At 42.9% G+C, this 21,406-nt stretch overlaps 1 protein-coding gene across 4 annotated transcripts; it reads right to left on the reverse strand.

Moving 5' to 3' along the window:
* Positions 1-694: 694 nt before the first annotated feature.
* On the reverse strand, positions 695-20,282 carry AP1AR (adaptor related protein complex 1 associated regulatory protein). Of its 4 annotated transcripts, none has more exons than XM_045831493.1 (10): positions 19,905-20,279; positions 14,735-14,783; positions 13,687-13,713; positions 11,703-11,728; positions 9,950-10,046; positions 8,600-8,698; positions 6,715-6,770; positions 6,005-6,078; positions 5,116-5,244; positions 695-2,525 (listed from the first exon to the last, which is right to left on the reverse strand). In XM_045831493.1, exons 1-10 carry the CDS (start codon positions 19,976-19,978, stop codon positions 2,245-2,247), a joined length of 912 nt encoding a protein of 303 aa, XP_045687449.1. In that variant the 5' UTR covers positions 19,979-20,279; the 3' UTR covers positions 695-2,244. The 4 variants fall into 4 exon arrangements, with proteins under 4 accessions (XP_045687449.1, XP_045687448.1, XP_045687451.1 ...); XM_045831492.1 differs by having other exon boundaries at positions 6,715-6,773; XM_045831495.1 differs by lacking the exon at positions 8,600-8,698 and having other exon boundaries at positions 19,905-20,282.
* Between the last annotated feature and the right edge of the window lie 1,124 nt (positions 20,283-21,406).

Raw genomic sequence — 21,406 nt, forward strand, 5'->3', positions numbered from 1 at the left:
GCTGGGCTGGGCCAACTCCTGCCCAACAGCATCTCAGTTCAAATTGCATCTCCTCAGAGAAGACTCCTGGCTTACCAACACCAGTCTTTGGGCCCCTTGCTACCCTTTATCCTATCATCTTGCATATTTCTGTGATTTTCTATGTGTATGTTCACTTGTTATTGTCTGTCACCAGAATGTAAACTAAAGAGCAGAAGCTTGGTGTCTTTTTGCTGCCACATCCCCATCACCCTACCAGACACTGCAGATTCTTTGATATGTATTCTCTGGATAAATCAATGTCATTTCTAGTGTTTTTATCAATATGTAAAGAAAGTAATATCGTTTCTACCCTGGCTGGTGTGGCTCAGTGGGTTAGGCATTGTCCACAAAGCAAAGGGTCGCCAGTTGATTCCCAGGTCGCCAGGTCAGGGCACATATCTGGGTTACAGGCCAGGTCCCCAGTCGGAGGTGTGGGAGAGGCAACCACACACTGATGTTTCTCTCCCCCTCTCTCCCTCTCTTCCCCTCTCTCTAAAAATAAAATCTTTTTAATAAAATCCTTTTCTTGTCTGCTAAAATACACACATCCTCAAGTTTAGTCCCAGCCTGCTTTCCTAATTATCTCCTTTTTTTCTTAGCACATTTAATAAAACAATTATGTATGTCAGAATTATTGCATGTCTGGAATAAAGCAAGTAGTAATAAAAAAATGTTTTTAAATGTAAAAATGTGTTTATTCACAATCCTTGAGAAGTTACCATTCCTTCAAAAAATTCTTTATGAACAAAATGCCAAAAAAATTACAATAGTAGCTTATGGCAAACCAAAAATATACATCTGATGTATACAAACTTTAAAAAGCATAGCACAGGCACTGGGAATACAAATTACCTTGAAAATATTTCCCATGACATAGTTACAACTTAAATTTTAAGACAGACATAAACAATAGCATTATCTAAAATGTTTTCATATTTGAAGTGTCATATTTATTTCTATGAGCTAAAAAGAGATGAAACTGTAGGTGTCATTGCCTAGCAGTTCAGCTGTGGAAAGGACCATGTGGTTTTTCTTAAGTACAGCCAGGACTGTAAGTTACTATGTACACCTGACCCTTCTACACCGTTGGGAACATGCACTGCCACTGTTGCAAGAAAAGAAACACGAAGGCAAAAATTAAGAGTTTGCTTCCTGAAATCACATCAATCCTCAGCAAAATCAAGACAAGCAATTAGGGAGTGTCTTATGTCCTTGGCCTTTGAAACTGATACCTAACTTCAGAGAAGAGTTTGTTGTATATCACAAAAAGTAGTTACATATATTGATATATTCAGTTCTATCCCATTAATGTGCCTTGTATTACAAGGCAAAGGAAAACAATAAAAATCAACAAATCCTTTCACACCAGAAAGGATTTTATTTACTTTGAAATACCCGTATTACCTTTTAAGGTTTCCTTTCTTACCAAACCATGCACAAAGAATATGTTCTGTGTAAAATCTTTCTAAGACCAATCATTGGAAATACAAAATTTTAAAAAATGACAACTACAAATTTAATTTATCAACAAACTTAAAGTCAGTATTCATTTATAGTGCATGTAAAAGGAAGTGAAAAACCTAAGTCTATTTATTTTCTTCGATATTACTTCTGATTACCAGCTTTAACTGTTCAAACTCTGAAAGCTTAGTTTGTCGTATCATATCTTTTGTTTCAGACTAAATCAACATTATCAGTCTTGGATGCACAGCAAGTGTAGAAAAAATGATACTTGAGCATTTCTTTAAGGTCAGCTACTAAAATTAATTGTGGTTACTATGAGACAATCAAATTTAAACCAGTGGTAGGAATAAATAGTGTTGGAAAAAATCCACTATTCTAACTCTGAATCTGGCGGTCCATCCTCATGCTCTCTCAGGTCTGCTGAGCAGTAACACAAAATGCCTCAATGTTTTCAGTTAGCTACTGAAATAAGCTTACGAAAACACACTAAGTCAAACTATTAAAGTTATTTTAAAAATGAAAATCTACAAATATTAAACAAGAATCCTACAAAGGAGTTAAAATAAATGCAATTGATAACATGACAGAACCATTCCCTTGTTTTTGGACAACAGAAGGCAGATGATGAATTGCACTTAATTCTGAAGCACTCCGACACAGCCGGCACTCCGAGCCTTTCCAACAGCATCTCCAACACAGACCCTGCCCCCCTGGAACTGCCGGCCTGGGTCGGCACTGGGTCTGTGCCGCTGAGCAGGGTCACAGGACCTCACCCTCTCGCTTCCGCCGATCTGCACCGGGCTGCTTTGCGCTGGAGTCGGAGAGTTCTAGGACAGGGTTCACAAACCCAGAGTACTCGGAATTGCCATTGTCGTCCACATCGGCGCCCACGAAGTCGCTCTCCCACTCCAGCCCGTTGGAGTCATCGGAGGCTGATGCAGCATGACTCCCTGGCGTCCGGCCCCGACCATGGAGCGCTGCCCGGAGGATGTCTTCCTCTGTCTTAGAACGCTCCCTCACCGGGAGCATTCGATTCATTCCTTTATTGGGGAAAAGGTATTACAAATCTCAGTGAAGATTAAAAAGCTATATTAAAAGAGTTTCCAGTCTTGCCCTGGCTGTTGTGGCTCAGTGGAGTAAGTACTGGCCTGGGAACCAAAGGGTGGCTGGTGCAATTCCCAGTCAGGGCACATGCCTGGGTTGTGGGCCAGGTCCCCAGTAGGGGGCGCACAAGAGGCAACCACACAGCGATGTCTCCTCCTCTTTCTCCCTCCCTTCCCCACTCTCTAAAAATAAATAAAATCTTGCAAAAAAAAAAAAAAAGACTTCCCAGCTTAACAATACAGTTTTTATTGAACAATCAAACTTGACTTGTGTATTAACCTAAAGGGCCAGCACTATGGGGCCTTCTCAAGGGTAACTGACGCGTGTCCCCCTAGAGCGCGCCTTAGATAGAGATGATGTTGCTCCTCAGCCAAGGACAGTTTTGACGCAACAATGACCATCTGATGAGACGAAATGTCTGAAGAGCCATAAATCAAACAGAGTGGGCGGAAGGCCTCAACAGCTCTTAGTCTTACAGGGACAAATCCGGAACCAGCCAAACCCTCTCCTACCAGATGGTAGTTTCCTTTCCCAGGGGTGAGAGTAACTAATGATAACGACAACACTACGCACGTCTATCCATCCTGCACTCGGTTCCCGGTAAGGCTCTGTGCGCGCCATGCGTGTTATGCGCGCGTCATCCGGCTCCGCTCTGCAGCAGGGAAATCCGGCCACATGAAGGGTGCTGCCCGCAGTCCCAGCGCCCTCCCCTTCTCTGCCACCGCCAAGGAGCAGAGATGTTTCCAGGAATACTATTCTAGACCTATTTCTGAACATAAATTTGGCCAGTAAACTGGAGGAAAAATAGTCATTGTATTGGCAGAGGAAGGAGAGAAATTTGTAAGTGTAGGATCAACATTAGTAATAGAATTAAAATCTAGGACTAGAACAGGAATAAGAGAATACCCATGGACACATTCAGTGATTTTGTTTTCTGACCTTATAGAATCAAACCCTACAGTTACAAAATAACACTTAAATTTGTATCACTATCTGTCACTTGTGAAAAATCAGACTCAACCCAGCAGAGCAAGATATTTTTATAGACAAGACAAAAATATGAGCTGCATGCTAATATAATTTTGTGGATTTGTATATAATTAGAAATAGTAATACTGTAGTATAGTAAGGCAGCTGGTTCCTACTAGTTTCTAGTGGGCTCTGTCCTCACTTAGCTAATTAATAATTCTGTTAAGGATTTAAATAATGACCTCAAAAGTTATATTATCTACAAATCTAATTAGTATAGGGCATGGATGACAAAACCAGGAGTTAAAATAACTGAAAGGCTTCAGATCAAATGGAACGAGATGATAAAATAAAAATCAATTTAAGGTCTGCTGGAATCCACACTTCATCTTAGGCAAAAGGCCAGGAAGCGACTGCTGATTGGAAACCAAATATGCAGTAAGGTAAGTACAGGATTAGGGAAACAGTATTTAGATGAAAAGAAGACTTAAGTTAATGCAGTCTTTGGTAAAATTATTCAAGTCCCTGCTGTATCTGCTGCTTCACTGATAAAACAAATGGCTTTGACTGGAGGCAATCTAAGGTCCATTCCTTCTCAAAATTTGATGAAAAATTTAATGCTTATTAATTTTCTTAAAGTCCTGCATTCTATAATTGGTTCCTCCTTTTTGGATTATTTATTTCTTAACATGAAAACCTGGACTTTATTCAGTGGAATAGACTTTTTTAAAAAAAATCCACATTTGCCCTGGCTGGCGTAGCTCAGTGGATTGAGCACAGGCTGTAAACCAAGGTGTTGCAGGTTGCATTTCCAGTCAGGGTACATGCCTGGGTTGCAGGCCATGACCCCCAGCAACCACACACTGATGTTTCTCTCTCCCTTCCCTCTCTAAAAAATAAATAAATCCTTTAAAAATCCACATTTTAGCTATAATTTTGAGTACTTACTATGTGCAACACCCTGTATTTGGTGTTTTATAGAAATTTTATTTAATTTTCACAATACTCACGCCTTCATTTGTTCTAATATTTGTTAACTGCCTATTCCGTGGCAGAAAGGATACACCAGTGAATTATCCTTTAAAGTAGGCTTACTATTCTCTTTTTATGAATACAAACTGCATCTTAGAGAAACAAAGAAATCTACCTAAAGTATGACATCAAGGAGAACATACAGGTAAAATTCAAACTCAGTCTGTGTTACAGGTTCTGTAGTGTAGGTTTATTTATAATATACCAAGGTAATTGACTTTGGCTTTAGGGTGCCCACAAGGGGGCAGCAATTCTTCTTACTGATGATCAAGGGGCTGGATTAGAAAACCCTTAAAATGAGAAATTAAATTCTCTAAATCTTAAAAAACATTAAAAATTAAGCAACTTTCTAAATAATGTATTAGCTAATGATAATTACTAACAACAAGAGTCTAAGAAATGTTTATACTGACTTTTCTAAGTCTTGTATTCATTTCAGTTTAAATTACAGTAAAATACCCACTTGATATCTATACATTAACACATTAAATGAAACATTTCAGGTACATGGTGAATATAAAATACCTTCCTCATCTTCCCACTCTAGATCTAAGGATGTGCTGTCATCGTTCCCACTGGTCGATTTCGTTTTGGTCATTAAGTCACAACTGCTTTCTGTGTTTGGTGTCAGAACGGTGGCGTCCGACGAGAGTCCTAGAACAGACACCAGATGCCAGTGAACGTGGGTGTCTGTGCTCCTCCCCTCACCCGCCTCTCCTGCAGTAATCATCTCCCCAAACGTCACTCAGCCTTTTGCTGTCACAGGAAACGATGACTGAAACCACTACATCTGTGCGTTTGTTCAGAACACATAGGTTCTTTGTTCTCTGTTTTTGTTTTTATGTTTTGCCATCTAGCAACACAATAGACATGCAAATGTAAATGCACTATCGCTTTTCAAGTACAATGAACTCCTGGTATTATTCTTAATAGTCTATTACAAAGGCAGCAAAAAACAAATGAAAAGAAAAAATGACAGAACCAATGAAGAGACGTCTGTATTTTCAAGAGGAACCACTACCATGCTTGTATTGTTGGGCATTTTCATGTTGCAAATGTGGAGAAAACCATTTTCATGCTGAGTCAATTTCTAAGATTTAAAATAAATGCACTTTGCACGGCTCCCCACCTCCCCTTTCTTTTCCTGGGGGGAGAGGTGGGGTCAGAAATGGAAAGCAGAGACCCTGACTCCCCATACGAATCTACACAAATAGCCTGAGACTATATTTCAGTCCAACTCCTTTTGGAAAAGGAAAGAGGATGTGGTTGAGTTATGGACTCTAACTGACACATCTGGGCAGCATGAACCGAAGGGGGGTGTTCCACAGAAACAGGGCCAGGACCTCCAATTACCATCTGTCTAATTTACCTAAAGGAGACTTAAAATGGACACAGAATATTTTAAAAGACTTACTACTGCCTCGAAAAACTTCATATTGTGACTTTACATTTCTCAAACAAGATTCAAAGTCGTCTTCTGGTCCGGAACTGTATTAAAAGTGAGATAATTTTTTATATATTCATATATTCGTAGTAGATATAACATAATGCATATTTAAATTAACATGACATTTTTGGCTTGATGGTTTATCCCACCCTAATTCATAATTGCTGTATAAGTGGAATAGTTCAATGAAAATAGGTCTTGCTTTTCTTAATGTTAGCAATAAATTGAAAATAAGATTTTGGTTAATCCTGATGTCAAATCTCCAAAGCTTAGCCGCAAGTATAACTTTACAATGTACAATAACGAAGTGTGGGAAGATTCTCTCAGTGAGGAAACACTCTTCCGACCGAAAATGACCGCACAGGAGCTTTACTGTGAGAGGAGAGAGGGTGAAGGACACACACGGCAGGGTGTGAACAGCTTATCCCAGGCCTTCCATGGGGTGCGGCATCCTTTTCTGCACAGAAGATGTGACCACTCTTAAAGATGCGATACAGTCCATTTGGACAAAGGATGATCATTTTTCAAGATAAAGAAAGCAAATGGTCTCAGTATTCTTGCAAGACAGGGTCTTTGAGAAGCACTCATGTTTAGTTAGGGACACGCAAACTTGAGTGTGCGTACAGACATGCAGAGACAATATTTTCTACCAGAAGGGAAGGGTGTTCGCTAGTCACCTTGGACACTCGGCACCGGCGGAGGGGCGGCATCCAGGCACGGCGCTTGGCCTTCCCTGCTTTGGAAACACGAAGCAGAGCAAAGTCACTGCTGTACAAATGTGGTGGTTCAGACCATTCGTGCAATGCCAAAAATGTACTCTTTCATAGTTTAGAAGGAAAAACTTAGAAAGTTACTCTACTGAAGTCTTTTTCCTTACATTCATCACTGTTCACTTCTACACGGTTATATTTATGGGTAGAATTTCTCTCAATTTATCAGTGTATAATCCTTAAGTGGTCAGAATACTCAGTGTTTTAAAAAAATAACTTTAGAAACACACACACACACACACACACACACTTAACATTCTTATTACACATGGGAACCAGTGGTAACTAGAAAGATGAGGGCAAGAAGGGCCTGGCTGGGACAGCACAGAGCTTCCCTTCTGGGTGACCGCAGCAGCAGGGCCCAGCAGGCTGGGCAGAGCGTGGCTCTGTCAGCGACTAGCTGTGTGTCCCTGGCGTGTCCTTTACTTCCTGTTTCCCCATTTGCCAATTACAGAGGCTGCGACATGCCCTGGCAAACGACCAGCAAACGCTGCGGTGAAGGCCAAAGGTGCTGGCCTGGGCCTGAGCGCCTGTGTGCAGGCTGTGGCGACCGTTACGCGCTCGTGTTTCGGTTCAGTCTGGGAAGTGCAGAGTCAGAGAACCCAAAGAGACGTTGCACAGGCGACACCTGCAGTCTTTCAAAGGCGAGCAGTAGAGAATCTATCACAGTAAAGGAGTTGTCTACATTATAACCAGAAAAGTACTTTTATTTCTTAGTATAGGTGAGTTAATTTTTAAACTTTCTCACTATTTAGAATTTATTTAAAAAAATCATTCCCCCGTGTAATGTGATTATTCTGCAGAAACACACAAGAGTGAGAGATAAAAGACACAGGTCAGAAGGAAATCACACGTCCTAGGACAGGCAGGACTGCTCAGTTTCTCCAAGTCTCAGCGGCCGACTGTGGCGTGATCTGCACTGCGTCGGTTCATGCGAGAGCAGAGAGTTCCCACGGGCCAACTGCGTCGGCAGGTACTGAGCGGGCCACTGGCCAGGTGCTGGGGCGCGGGACTCTGGCCCTGCCGTGTGCCGGCTGTAGAATCTGCAACAGGCACCTCACCTCTCTGCTCGTTTTCCTTGTCTATGAAACGGGGGACTCAATACACTGCCCATCCCCTGGGATTGTTGTGAGGATCCCAGAAGGCGAAACTTGTGAACTGCCGAGGACAAACCTGACACTTAGCCAGGGCCCTGTCACGTGTGTTAGTAAAGCTGTCTGGCATTGTGACGCGCTCGCTGCACGTCATCAGCACCGGGCAAAGATGCGTAAACCTGTTGCCTTCTCTGATAAGGGGCCAAAGATTTCTCAAGACCCAAACTCCCAGCCTCCCAAAGACACAAGAATAAAGATGAGAAATACGGAACATCCCTGTGGGGCAAGATGCCCAGCTTACCCGACTCCGGGAAGTGTAAGAAATTCTAGCAATTAAAGGACTTGTTTAAAAAAAATGAACAAAATTAAACTTACAAAGGCCATTTTTGCCCTGTTTCTAAGAGTACATTTATTTTTCCAAAAGAATACTGGATTGTAGAAAACTGAAATTGATCTTTGGGATAAATAAGAGTTAGTGTCTGCTAATCTAAGGCAAGAGTATTCAGAATCAAGGATGTAATTTGATGTTATTTCCAGCTGTTAAAAGTTCAACTAATTTGCCCTTAAATTCCTGAAGATTTGGGCGTGAATACACTTGTCAAACAGAAAGTCCTTGGCTCTAGGGGGCAGGGAAGTGCCCACTCAGCTGTCAGGGAAAAGCAGGAGCGAGCAGCCCCGTGGGGGCTGGTCTCCCTCACCTCCTCGCGCCTTCGCTGCATGGCTGCCCTGGCTGCTTCACGCTGGGCAGCGTATGAAGCCTCTTCTTCTAGTCTTAACTTCTCCTCTTGTAAGGCTAACTGTGCATGAACAAAACAGTAAGGATTAACAAAAGCAGAACCTGTCTAACTGCTCTAGAAATAAAATGTTCCTATTTATAAAGCAAAAAATAAATTATTAAAAAATTGATCTCTACAAAGCATAATGGAATTGAAATTTTTGTGATTTCTCATTTCTATTTCTCCTTTTACAAAATAACTAAAATGAAATCAATCATATTACAGAATTCTTTAGAAACTGAAATTCTGACATAGCAGCATCTAATCTGCATAAATATGAAATTGCTTCTTTCTCAGAAATTCTCAACAATCGTTCCAACACCTGTCACCTGACCAGGTGAAGGGTTCTGGGCCTCAGACAGCCCATCGCGTCACCATCGACCAAAGTGAACTAAAGGGGCTTCCAGGGGTCATGTCTCGTCATTCCAGGTCTCCTGAATTGTCTTACTATCAAGTTGTTCAAAAAATCACTTTTCAAAGTTAAGTTCTTGTCCTTCTAATAGAATGCAGACTACTTTAGTGATAATCTATTGCCTTTCAAATGAAAGTTAAGCATCAACCTGGCTGGTGTGGCTCAGTGGATTGAGTGCTGGCCTGCAAACCAAAGGGTCATCGGTTCAACTCCCAGTCAGGGCACAGGCCTGGGTTGTGGGCCACATCCCCAGCACAGGGTGTGTGAGAGGCAAATGCAAATTAATGTTTCTCTCCCTCTTTCTCCCTCCCTTCTCCTCTCTCTAAAAATAAGTAAATAAATATTTTTTTAAAAAGTTAAGCATCAAATTTTAAACAAAGTTATTTTTCTTTAAGCTAATATTATTAGCTGTTATAGATCATCTATTATAATCATAGGCCATTTTGTGAATATATTATAATTACAACATTTAGGATTATAAGAAGTGCTAGCTTCACTTACTAAGAACAAATTTATCTGAAACAAAGACTTTTAAAAAAAGCACACTTATTGTGAAACAGTAATTTTTAAAAATTGGTTTTAAATACAAAGGTGCACGAGAGTCCCTTCTTCTAAGTTAAGACTTTTTTCTTAGGGGAATGTATTCTCTTCATTTTTGGCTACATATGATTGCTGACATTAATTAACCTAAACTGAAACAAATTATAAAAGGCTGCAATCATTTTTAACTTTTAAATAATTTTATCTGTGTATGTCTAGAGGTCCAATGACTTTGTATGCAATATATTATTTAATGACAACTTTCCCCTATAAACAGACCCTTTATAATAACATTTAAAGCGACATAAAAGATTTTTTACCTCTTTTTGAATTTTCATATCAAGATCTTTCTGTTTTTCAGCAATAGAGTCATAATGCCTCTCTTTCAAGTCAACAATTTCTTCCTCAGTGAGAGGCCTACACAAAAATGAGGGTGAAAAAGAAAACTTCTGATGACTGAGTCCAAATAAAACACTCAGAAAACCAGTGAAATTCTGACAATTTACTATAAAAATGTATTGACGCAATTGGATGTATAACTTCATTAGAGTGAAAAGCAGACATTCTAACCCTTGCTATATTCTGGTAGAAAGCTGAGTAAGATGACGTGTTACAGAGCATTTTTAACTACAACCATCTTTGAAGACGTGTCAGCTCCACCTCACTCTGGCTCTGCCGCAGCCCTCTGACCGCCTCCCCGAGTGTTCGCCACACAGTGTCCCAGGCTGCCCGTCCCGACCACGTGCTGGCCCACGTCCCCCCAGCCAGTGTGGGTGCTGGCCTTCTCACGACACGCCGCATTCCTGTGCCCCTGTTGTGACGCCTCCCTCGCCCCGCTGACTCACTCTGACCAGGGGTGGGACTCACCCCTTCTGCTGAGAAGTGTCAGAGAAAGTCCTTGCACGTTCAGCCCTTAGCCCCCAGCAACAACCCTTCCTTGTTCACGGCCAAGTGCCTCTCACACCCTACCCCAACCTTCAGAATTGTCACACAATCCCTGAGTTCCTCAGTCAAACTCTGTTCTCTCTAAAGCCAATCTCACCCCACTCTGGGAAATGGGGAGCATGCATCACCAAGTCCTTTGAATTCTGCCACCCTCTTACTGAGTCTGCCCTCTCCCCAGGCAGAATCCTCAGCCTGCCGAGGCCTCTGCTCCAGGCCCACTCCTGACGCTTTCACAATGGAACTGTCCCCACCCCACCCGGAAACTCTGTGCTGCTCCGCCTGCCAGCCTGCACCCTCAGCCCACTCTCGACCTGCTTCCACCTCTCTTCAGTGGGAAGGAAAGGAAATCCTTCATCTGACCTAGGTCTACCTCCTGCTACTGCTCTTTCTTTCATCCCCTTTCAGCCCAGATTCCAGCAACTGGATGTCCAGTATCAACAGCACACCCAGCACTTAGCATGTGCCACACTCTCTTCTTGGTGCTTCGTGTACGCTAACTAATTTTACTCCTCGCAGCAACCTTGTCGACGCAGAGGTCATATGTGTGAGGGGAGTAAGGGAAGACAGTTCCACGTCAGCACCCAGGACGTGGCAAAGCTGGAGCCTCAGCAGGCCAGCTCCCCGCTCTGCTCTGAGCTCCTGTGCTTCCTTTCCCGCCCTCTGCGCACGTCCCCCCTTTTCTCGGCCGTCACGGCAGCTCCCCCTGCTGCATTTCTAGTAGTTCTGGCACAGGCAGTCACAGGTAGTACTGTGGTTCTAGTTACTACAGAAAGATATCTAAAAACCTGTAATTAGTAAAATGAGGTTTAGAATGTCATAAGAAAGTGAAAGGAGATAAAGTTAAAAAATTAAAGAAAATGTAAATGGTTTTTTATTAACCAAAAAAACACATTAGCAACCTAGGAACAACTCAGGTTCAAGAGGAAAGCAGTGAGGCACTCTGCACATTCAATCGTTTAAGGCTCAAGACAATCTTCTGAGGCATGTTTATTTGCCTCAGTCTCCCAGGAGGAGAAAGGTCGGGGTCTGACATGGGAAGTGTTCAAAGCAAACTGACGACAGAGCCCAGTTCTTGGAGAGCTTCTGCAGTTTCAGCAGAAGTTAGACAGACAGACAGACAAACCTTACCTATGACTGCTTCCTGGGCTTTCCCCCTGTGCAAAAAATTAATTAAACAATTAAAAATTTTAATTAGCTGAATTCTATTTTAAGTAAGCCAACACAAATTTTATGTAATCAAAACATTCGCACTTATCTATTTTTCACACAGTAAACAAGTTTAATGCATAAATGTTTAAATGAAAAGCTTTAAAATGTTACTGTTTTGGAAAGGCAAAATTTCATTTAATATCTAGCTTAATTATATGAAAACAAAATGCAGGATATTTCTTAATTTTTCTTACAAATATTTATCCTGTACCCAGTGAACATCCGGGGTCAGCTCGTACCAGACACGTCCCCTGTGCCCTCATCACTACCAGTTCTGTGTGTGCAAATTCACCGACCAGGGAGGGTGTGTTAGCAGCCTCACAGCCAGCGCCTCCTGCACGCTGAGGGTCCCTGGGAGACCAGCACGGAGCAGCAGACGCTGGCGCTGCCCGCCTGCGTGGCCTGGCAGAGGTAGAGCACACAGCGTTTCGCCTTGTCTCAGCTCTCGTGCTGTGTTCTTTCTACGGGCCATTTCACGCACACCACATTTCTTGCAGCTGTATGCTTTTATTGATGATTTCACTGTTTAAAATGACCCCATGCACAGTGCTGAGGTGCTGTCTAATGTTCCTCAGCACAAGAAAGCTGTGACATTTCTCTTATGGAGAAAATACATGTGTTAGACAGGCTGAGTTGCAGTGCTGTTGGCTGCGAGTTCAAAATATTATTAGTGACCCAATAACACAGATCAAAATAAGGTGTCAAACGGGAACATAAAACAAGTTTATACAATGATCAAAAGATGGAAATGCTGTGAGCAGGAGCACACAGGAACCGAATTCTGTTTGTCCTCTCAGAGTGAGTTCCGGAAGTCTCCACTCCAGCACCACAGGGACTTGATGAAACCTAACTGCCGCGAGTGAGAATCAGCTGTTCTCGTTGTCTGTTACAGGATATGAAATTACTTGCAGCATTTTGCCTCCAGGCAAACCGTAACTAATTTCAAGACTGATTTGGGTTCATGTGTCTGTCTTATACAAATATGTTACTCACATCAGACAACTAAAATATGTGACACAGTAACAGTAGAAATAAAATTCTAAATGGTCTAATGAATCTAGGAAACAGCACTACACAATAGTTCAACCAGACCAAACACAAAATATGACATGCCAGAGAAGGAGCCTGGTTCACAAAAACAGAAAAAAAAACACCTTAACCCAACAGGCACCTTAGGAAAGCACCTCAGGAAAACACACGGAGCCATAGATTCCTTTAAAAAGCAGTATGGTCCTGCCCAGATGGCTGGGCTGGCTTCAGCGTCGGCCTGGCATGCCAGGGTTGCGGGTCTGATCCCCGGTTTGGGTGCCCATGGGGGCAACTGATCCATGTTTCTCTCTTCCTCTCCCCTGCCTCCCCTGCCTCTCTCTAAAAATCAATGGACATATCCTCAGGTGAGCGTTTTTAAAAAAAAACAAGATAATGGCAAAAATCAGAAACTGATAGTAGAATGAATATGTATAAATTCCACCCTCAGAAATCCATTAAAACTATGGTTAAAAAATAGGTCTACTCTGGACTGTTGAGGAATTTTACCTACCTAATGGCAACAGGTTAGAAACATCTCTTGTTAAAGTTCCTTGAGTTCTAAAGAATGCTTTTAAAACCTGTTTTATATAGCTGATATGTATAATATACATAACTGACATATAGAACTACATATAAAATTGCAAATATATGTTTTATAGGAGATAGAACTATAATTATAAGTAATTCTGAATTACTTGCTAAAACTAATTAGTAAAAGAAGGAAATAACTAAACAGTAAAAATAAACTCAAAAGATAAAATTCTAAAATAAAATAAAATTAAGTAAATGTTATTTAAAAACTAATTAATTGTTAAAACTAATTAGATGAGTAAAGAAAACAATGTGAATTGTACACTACTGTGGAAATACTTACTTCATCACTTTCTACTAGATTCTCAAACTGAAAGAACAAGAAAGCAAGTGTTAGGAGAAAGATCTGTGTAAATGTGACAAATAATAATGTCACATTTTCACCTAAAAAATAATGTATCTTCGTATATTTCTTTAAAGTCTCTTTTTATACATCAGTTCGTTTGATGTATATTTAACAGCCCTAGAAGAGAGCCAAGACAAGCTGCTATCTTTGATTTGTGACTTTACACGAAAAACAAAAGGGAGAATTACAGCAAGTTCCCACATAAATCAGAAACTGATAAACAAACTTTCCCCTGAATCAGGTATTTCACACAGATGTTTAAACCCACACTGCCAGAATTTTCCACTTGAATTCAGAATAATTTAATGTCGTAAGAAGGAAAATTACTAAAAACAAACAAACAAACAAACAAACAAAAAAAAAAAACACCAGGGACTGAAAAAGATACCTGAACAAGAATTTCTCTTGTAACATTTCTATTTATCTAGTCATTCATGTAGATATTCATGGAAAATCTACTAAATAGCAGCACTGCTCCCAATACAGTGTCTTCCTAGAGATAGGAATGCAAACAATTTGATCATAATGTGATGAACAGTACATAAAATTACCTAATGAAAGTCATTACTATTGAAATATTTGAATTTTAATTTAATAAATAATCACTTGAAAGAAAAAAGGGTTTTCTTGTTAATATTGGTTTGTTGTCTCAAGATCAGGAAAACAATGAAAGGTTCAGAAAATATAGGAACCTAAAGGGGTTACTTAAAACTGTTTGAAATTATGATCTGCAACTTATTTTTTATGTTGGTTTGTGATTTTTTAAAAAAAACTAACTTCTGGTTTTTATTTTCAGGACCTGGATATTCTGTCAACTTCTCCCTACTTCCCTTTCCACCAGCACTTCAAGTCTTTCCCTTTCATTAGCACCAGTAACACAGAAATAAGATGGTCCACACAGCATCCAGGTCCCGACCCTTCTCCCCCTGTTGAAAAACGCCCCCCAGAGGCATTTGCGTCCAGTCAAACCAGCGACTCCACTCACCTCTATAGTTAAATGCTCGCCTCTTGAGCATGTTCTAAAATATTTGGATCTGGGAAGAAAAGCAGAAAAACAACTTTAAAATCAAATTTAATCCTAAAATGAATTAATATAATGGAATAAAAACATTTCCTCAACAGTACCTTAAATTCTTTAACATATTAGTACCTTATATTTATAAAAATAAACCAGCAAATTTACCTAGGAATATAAATAGTCCAGACTTTTAAACCTAGTTATGAGTTTAAGTGTTTAGTCAAACAATTTTTTATGTTGGTACTAATATTTACTAAAGCTGTAATAAAATAATTTACTACATTTACTACATAAAACAGAATACAGGTAAATTTAAAAATACATCTCATTATTTTTACTGTATCAAGAAAACTACCTTGTTAAAATACTGATGTAGTAAATGCTTATGATAAGCGTATCTTCCAACTTTTGTTAAACATATGAAAAATGACAGAAATCTAAAAGGATTAATGCCAATATGCTGACAGTGGTGGTCCCTGGACGGTGAGACCATGTTTACCCAAAGCCAGGTGCTGCTGCTTCTCTTCCAAAGCCCACGCTTGGGAAGAGAGATAGTAACACATATACACATCAACCACGTAGTCTGTTACAGTAATGTTTCCCGTGGGGGCCAAGTAATGCCTTTAATTTTAATCTTTCCCTGCATGATGTATACAGTTTTCTCAATTATACCTCAGTGAAGCTGACATTTTAAAAAATCATTCTCTTCTGCTCCTAGTAGTAAAACTTACATGTAGTCAAGCAAGCATCTTTGTCATGTCTGCTCCGCAGACACGTCCACACCGTACTCAGTGTGCATGTCAGTCCAGGACAAGCCACTCGGACTGCTTTATTGTGGGAAGGACCAGGAGACTGTGACTTTCACTCATCATGTGGCTCTCCTTACAGCTGCCAAAATTGATGGAAAGGACTCCTCCCTACCCTCCCCACACCCCGTGTGCCCTGTGCCACTCAGCTGGCCCTGACTCCAGGTGACCCTGTGAACGAGTGTCGTGCCCAGGGTCCTATCCTCATGGCCCCGAGCAGCCCAGGAGACTCTGCCGGTGGCTTCTTTCATGGAGTGAATCCTTTGGGTCTCCTCTCTCCCTGCGGCCACCCTGTCCCCGGCATCACTGTCTTCCCCGAGGAACCCCGCCTGCTCACGAGGTGCCCAGCAGGACAGCTGCAGTCTGTCATCTGCCACAGTGACATTTCAGACATTTCTGGGACCCACTGGTTCATTTTTCTGAGGGTTCCGCGTCTCCAACACCCTACTGCAGATGAATCTGTGTTTCTCATCAGCCTTCCTCACTGTCTGACTCTCACACCCGCACGTCCTAACTGGGGGGGGGGGGGGTGGGCGGTCCCAGCCTTGGTCTCTAAGCACTGGTCTGGGCTCCTGGTGACCTCTCCTGGTTCCCTTGAACCAAGGACAGCCCAGGCTTTAACAGTCTGGGCATCCTCGGCGCCTGTGTTGAAGTTATGCGTTTCTTCTGCAGCCATGATTTCTGTCTTCCTGAGGGTCAGACGCAGTCCTGCGTTGCCACTTCCTTCTCGCGCTCTCGTCAGAAGTCGTTTCAACCCTGGCTCCTTTCTGCCAGGGAGGTGGGGTCACCAGCAGGGCTGGAGTGACTGGTATTTCTTCCACCTAAGGGCTCCTAATGTGTCAGGATTCCTGGACAGGAAGCTCCCCTTGCATGAATACTCAGGTACATTAGTTATGATGATAGCTGAACTGCTGAACCAAAAACACTGCAAGAACAATGATTTTAAGAAAATAACAGTGGATTTTCCCTCTTTCTACTAGTCTAAAGTTCTCTAAAGCCACCCTGGACTTTACATGAAGAAAGAGATAAAACATACCCCCGAATCGTGGTGTAGACCAGGAGGCAGTGAGCCATGGTCCATGGCCCAGACCTGGCCCAGTGCCCATTTCCGTAAATCCAATCTTATCGGAACAGTCACATTCATTTACTTGAATATTGTCTCAGCTGCTCCGGTGCTAAAGCATGCAACCTTGAGTAGCTGCAACTTTCTGACCTGCAAAACCTAATTATCTGACCCTTTATAAAAAGTGTTTGTCAATCCCTGATACAGAGTAGATTTAAACCTGTGTAAAATATTGTTTCCTCAGGGAGATATGATTGTCTCAGGGTATTGTAACAGGCTCCATAGGGAAGGTTAATCTTTACAGATAAGAGTTCCCTGAGACAAGAAAAGAACTATCACACATAAAGGCGCTGGAAGGAGCCCAGTCTGCAAGGAGACGGGATACTGAGGGTGTGCAGGGGAGAGAGCGACGGAGACCACTGATTCACAGACGGGCCCTCCCTGCCCCGTGCGGCCTAACTCGTGCTCAGGGAGCAAAGTCCTCAATGTCAGTGCTGTAGTCTAAGGAAAACATGACTAGGCTGGTACAACAGAATAAGGTTAGATTATCCTGTTACTAATTTAAACTGGATACTACTCTCAGTTGGAAGGTTATCATTTATCAAGAAAGTTGAAATACGAAGGTTTCAGAATGAGTGTAAAATTAGAATAGATTCAGTGTTTTTCTTTTAATGTTGTTCTCACTGATGTGTATGGACATGCCTTTCTGAATGAAAGAACAAAAAGTGAGATTACACTCTTTACCCAAAGCAAACTGCATATAATCCTGACTATGTAGACCTCATGCTGCACACCTGACTACCACAGTTCACCCCGTCCCGGGAAGAAAGGTGGGCAATTCAGCCTTAGGAGCTGGATGCACAGGAAGCTGTAAAGCCGGGGTGGCATGATCCCGAGTGGGGTCCAGGAAGCCAAGCTCCCGTGACATTAGGGATAGGCGCTGGAGTACGAGCTGCAGCCCCGAAGCCAGTGGACAGCCATGGGAAAGATGATCCCTGAGGGGGAAGTACAGCAGAAGGAACCAGGTTCAGCATGTGTTAGGGAGAAATTAAATAGCTCATAAGGGAGAGGGAAAGGATGATGAAGTTGGTGTCTTAGAAGACTGAGTGAAGCTGTTGAGGGAATTAGAGAATACACTGAGCAGAGAAAGAAGAAATCTTTTTCCTCCAGGGGGAAAGAAAAATGCACTATTTCAGATACTTACTGATACACAGACATTAGATAGTTTAGATAGGCTGACTTAACGAAACTTGGCACGTCCAAGTTTATCTCTTCAGTAGTCAGATGTAGCGCTGAGCCTTTGTAAAAGAGATCTGCTCAGAAGACATAAGATTTGGAAGTGGTGGTGATTGAAATCATAGTAATGGATGAAATTTCTTCAGGAGTAGAGGCATATGTGGAGGGAACTAAACAAAGGAAAGACAGAGGAAAATGCCAAATTTAACAGACGGATAGGATAAGAATGTCAAGGAAGATAAAAGTGACCCTGGCCAGGCAGCTCAGTTGGTTAGAGTCATCGCCATGCACCAAGGTTGCTGGCTCAACCCCCGGTCAGGGCAAATACAAGAATCATTCAGTGAATGCATAAATAAATGGAACAATAAATTGATGTTTCTCTCTCTGTAAATACCATTTAAAAAATTCTGAAGAAGATAAAAGTGGTGTGGCAGAGGTTAAGTGCATGGTTTCAAGGAAAGAATGGTTCATCACACAGAATCAAGAACCAAGTTGTTGATCTATATACAAGATACTCCAGTGACAAAGTACAAGATAATGCACTGAGAAATAATGGCAACCAAATATCTGTCTACAAAATAAAGAGCCATGAGCTATGAGACAAATATAAATTACATCAAGTTTTTATGATTACCCCTAATTTTTTTGCCCTTAGATGAACTATTAGTTAGCTATCTATAGCTGGAAAAAAAAACCCTATCAGGTGGGAAAAAAACAGGTAAAACTTAACCTTATTCTGTAAATAACAATTACACATTCACCTGTGCCTACATGTTTACTAGAAACTCCTAAAATAATATTAAAATGAATGTAGAACAATAATTTTATCCAGACATTCAAGTAAGGGAACTTGTACAAACCTATGTTTACGGATTAAAAGAAACAGATCAATACAACATCATATTTTATTTCTTTTTTATTGATTGAGTTTGGAGGGAGCACAGGAGGGTGAGAGAGAAACGTCGATTTGTTGTTCCACTTACTGGTGCACTCATTGGTCAGTTCTAGTGCACACTCTGGCCAGGGATCCAATGGCACCTCGGTGTATCGGGACGAGCTGCCCGGCCTGAGCGCATCATATGATTCTAGATGCCCATGTCCACAGCCCACAAGCTCTCGTTGCCTCAACAAGGCTTGTTTGTTCAAGGAGTTCTGCGCACAAGCAGAAGGGCACAGATGCAACATTACAGTTCCTACCTGCGGTTACAGACAGATCCAGTGATGTGCCCTCCCATTTGAGGGACACAGGGAAGCCCCCGAAATGTGCCTGATGACTCCAGAGGCCCAGGATCCAAATTATAAACCATTTGGCTTCCATTTGCTGATGCTGAACAACCTTATGACCTAATAATGTTGGTTAAATGGGCCAGATCCTGATAACTTCGTGATCTGTTCTAGAAACTGAAAAGGCCTTATTTCTCAAAGTGGCTTGGCATAGTTTCAATTCTAAGTGTGAATTCCTGGGATATATTTATTAATAATAGCAAAGCTAATTCCCATGGACTTTGTTCTAACCTTTTCCACACCCTGTAAAATAAAAAGCACACAATTGACTAATGATATTCGGTAACTGTACGGACAGGCTTCCCTGGGGTTACAGAGCTCCGGGCCTCTCCAAGTTCCAAAAAATTCACGAGAAAAGGCTGCGCAAGGCCTCCGCTACAGGAACCGAGAAGCTGAACGACAGCGGAGACCTCGCGAGGCCAAGTCCTCGGTCGCGGCGTCGCTCCGCCCGCAACCAGGTGGCTGCACCCGAGGGCCCTCCGCGGCGCCCACGCGGGCGGCCAGTGTCATTGCTGCGCCCGGGCGGAGAACGCAGGGACGCTCCCGCAGGGCGTGTCCTGCGCTGGGGGGCCGGTCCCGCGCCCACCCTGGAGGCCTCACCACCGAGGACGCGCCCACCGGGCGGGAGGCTAGAAGGGCGCGGGGGTGCCTCCCCCAGGTGCTCCCCGGGCCCCGGCTTTGACGCCCGCGAGGCCACACGGCAGCGGCCGATCCCCGATCCCGCGGCTGCGGCAAGGGCCCGGCTTACCCTCCGCCGCGCGGCAGCCGCCCCGCGTCCCTGCGGAGCCAGCCGAAGCACTGGGTCCAGCAGCAGTTGCCCATCGCGGCCGCCAGCGCCTCCTCCGCCCGCTCCAGGCCCAGCCCACAGCCGCATCCGCGCCGCGCGAGCCGACGTGCGCCGGGACCCACGGCGGGCCGGCAAGGCCGGGCGGCGTGGGGGGCGCGGCTGGAACAAAGGCGATGACTATGCCCGTGGTCTCCCGGTGACGGCTGCTCGAGGACGGAGGGCCGGGGTGCGGCCTCTCGCCCCGCCGTCGGTCCGCATGGCGCCGCGCGCGCTTCAGCTCTCAGCCCAGCGCTAGGGGCCGCCCTCGCTGCCAAAGGTTGCCAGGCCCCGCCCCGAACGCCCAGGCCACGCCCCCGAGGGCCCGGCTCGGCGTCTCGCAGCCACTTCAGCCACGCCTCCAGCTTCACCGGGTTCGGATAGGGCGATCTCCCACGGAGGCCCCGCCTCCTCCGGCAATTTGTCTGACGTCATTTCCGACAGCTTCTGGTTAGGCAGCCACCACCCTGGGACCCGCTGGATTCCGGGGAATGGATGTTTGTTTGGTTGGACCTTGACCTGACCGGGAAATCCCAGAAGTGACGACGTTGTAAAGAAAGGATCCAGGAATGGGGCTGGACCTTTGCGGTGGTGGAAAACCTGTATCTTGGTTGACTCAATGTCAATATCCTATTTGTGATACTGCGCTATAGTTTTCCAGGCTGTCACGTTGGGGAAAACAGGGTAAAGAGTACAGGAGACTTCTCTCTATTATTTTTTACAACTGACTGTGATACCACAATTATTTCAAAATGAAAAGCCTAATTTTTAAAAAGGCAACTATATGCACTAGATGAACACGTTTTCCAATAGGCATTCTTACAAACCTTTAAAAGTAAATCTGGTCTCAGTTAAAGTCATGAATGATCCTTGGAATCAATGCAAATGATTAAAACATTAAAAAATTGGCTTCAATGCCCTGGCTGGCATGGCTCAGTTGGTTGGAGCCATCGTCCAGTAAATGAAAGGTTGCTGGTTGGATTCCCAGTCAGGGGCACATTCCCAGGTGGTGGGCTGGATTCCCGGCTGGGGCACGTACAGGAGGCCGCCCATCCGTGATTGTCTCTCACGTTGCTGTTTCTCTCTTTCTCTCTTCCCCTCCCTCTCAAGTGAGAATAAAATAAATCTTTTTCAAAAAATTTACTTCACTAATCAAAACAATGCAAATTAAAACTCATTATTCACTTGTCAGGTTGACAAAAATTTACAATTCAAATGTTCAGTCCTTACAAGAGTACGGTGAAGTAGTATTCTGAATTGCTGGGGATAGTAAAGCTCTGAAAAATCCTTTGGAAATATTTACCAAGAGAAAGAAACAAAGTAAATGCTCAACAATTGAAAGAATAGTTAATTCGTTGGTGTATTCTTACAATATTATGTTACCATCAGAAATGGTTTTGAAAAAACTTTAATAACATCACAAAATG

This window comes from Phyllostomus hastatus, unplaced genomic scaffold (assembly GCF_019186645.2).
Source record: "Phyllostomus hastatus isolate PE091 unplaced genomic scaffold, TTU_PhHast_1.1 phas_contig_159, whole genome shotgun sequence".
NCBI lineage: Eukaryota > Metazoa > Chordata > Mammalia > Chiroptera > Phyllostomidae > Phyllostomus > Phyllostomus hastatus.

What these genes read in the sequence shown, in the direction of transcription:
- AP1AR (XM_045831492.1), bottom strand. Translation starts at nt 19,978, where the DNA reads ATGGGCAACTGCTGCTGGACCCAGTGCTTCGGCTGGCTCCGCAGGGAC. An exon ending in GCCGGTGCCGAGTGTCCAAG is followed by an intron (nt 6,079 to 6,714) that starts GTGACTAGCGAA and finishes CTTTTAATACAG; the next exon opens with TTCCGGACCAGAAGACGACT. An exon ending in TGAAGTTTTTCGAGGCAGTA is followed by an intron (nt 5,245 to 6,004) that starts GTAAGTCTTTTA and finishes TGTCTGTTCTAG; the next exon opens with GACTCTCGTCGGACGCCACC.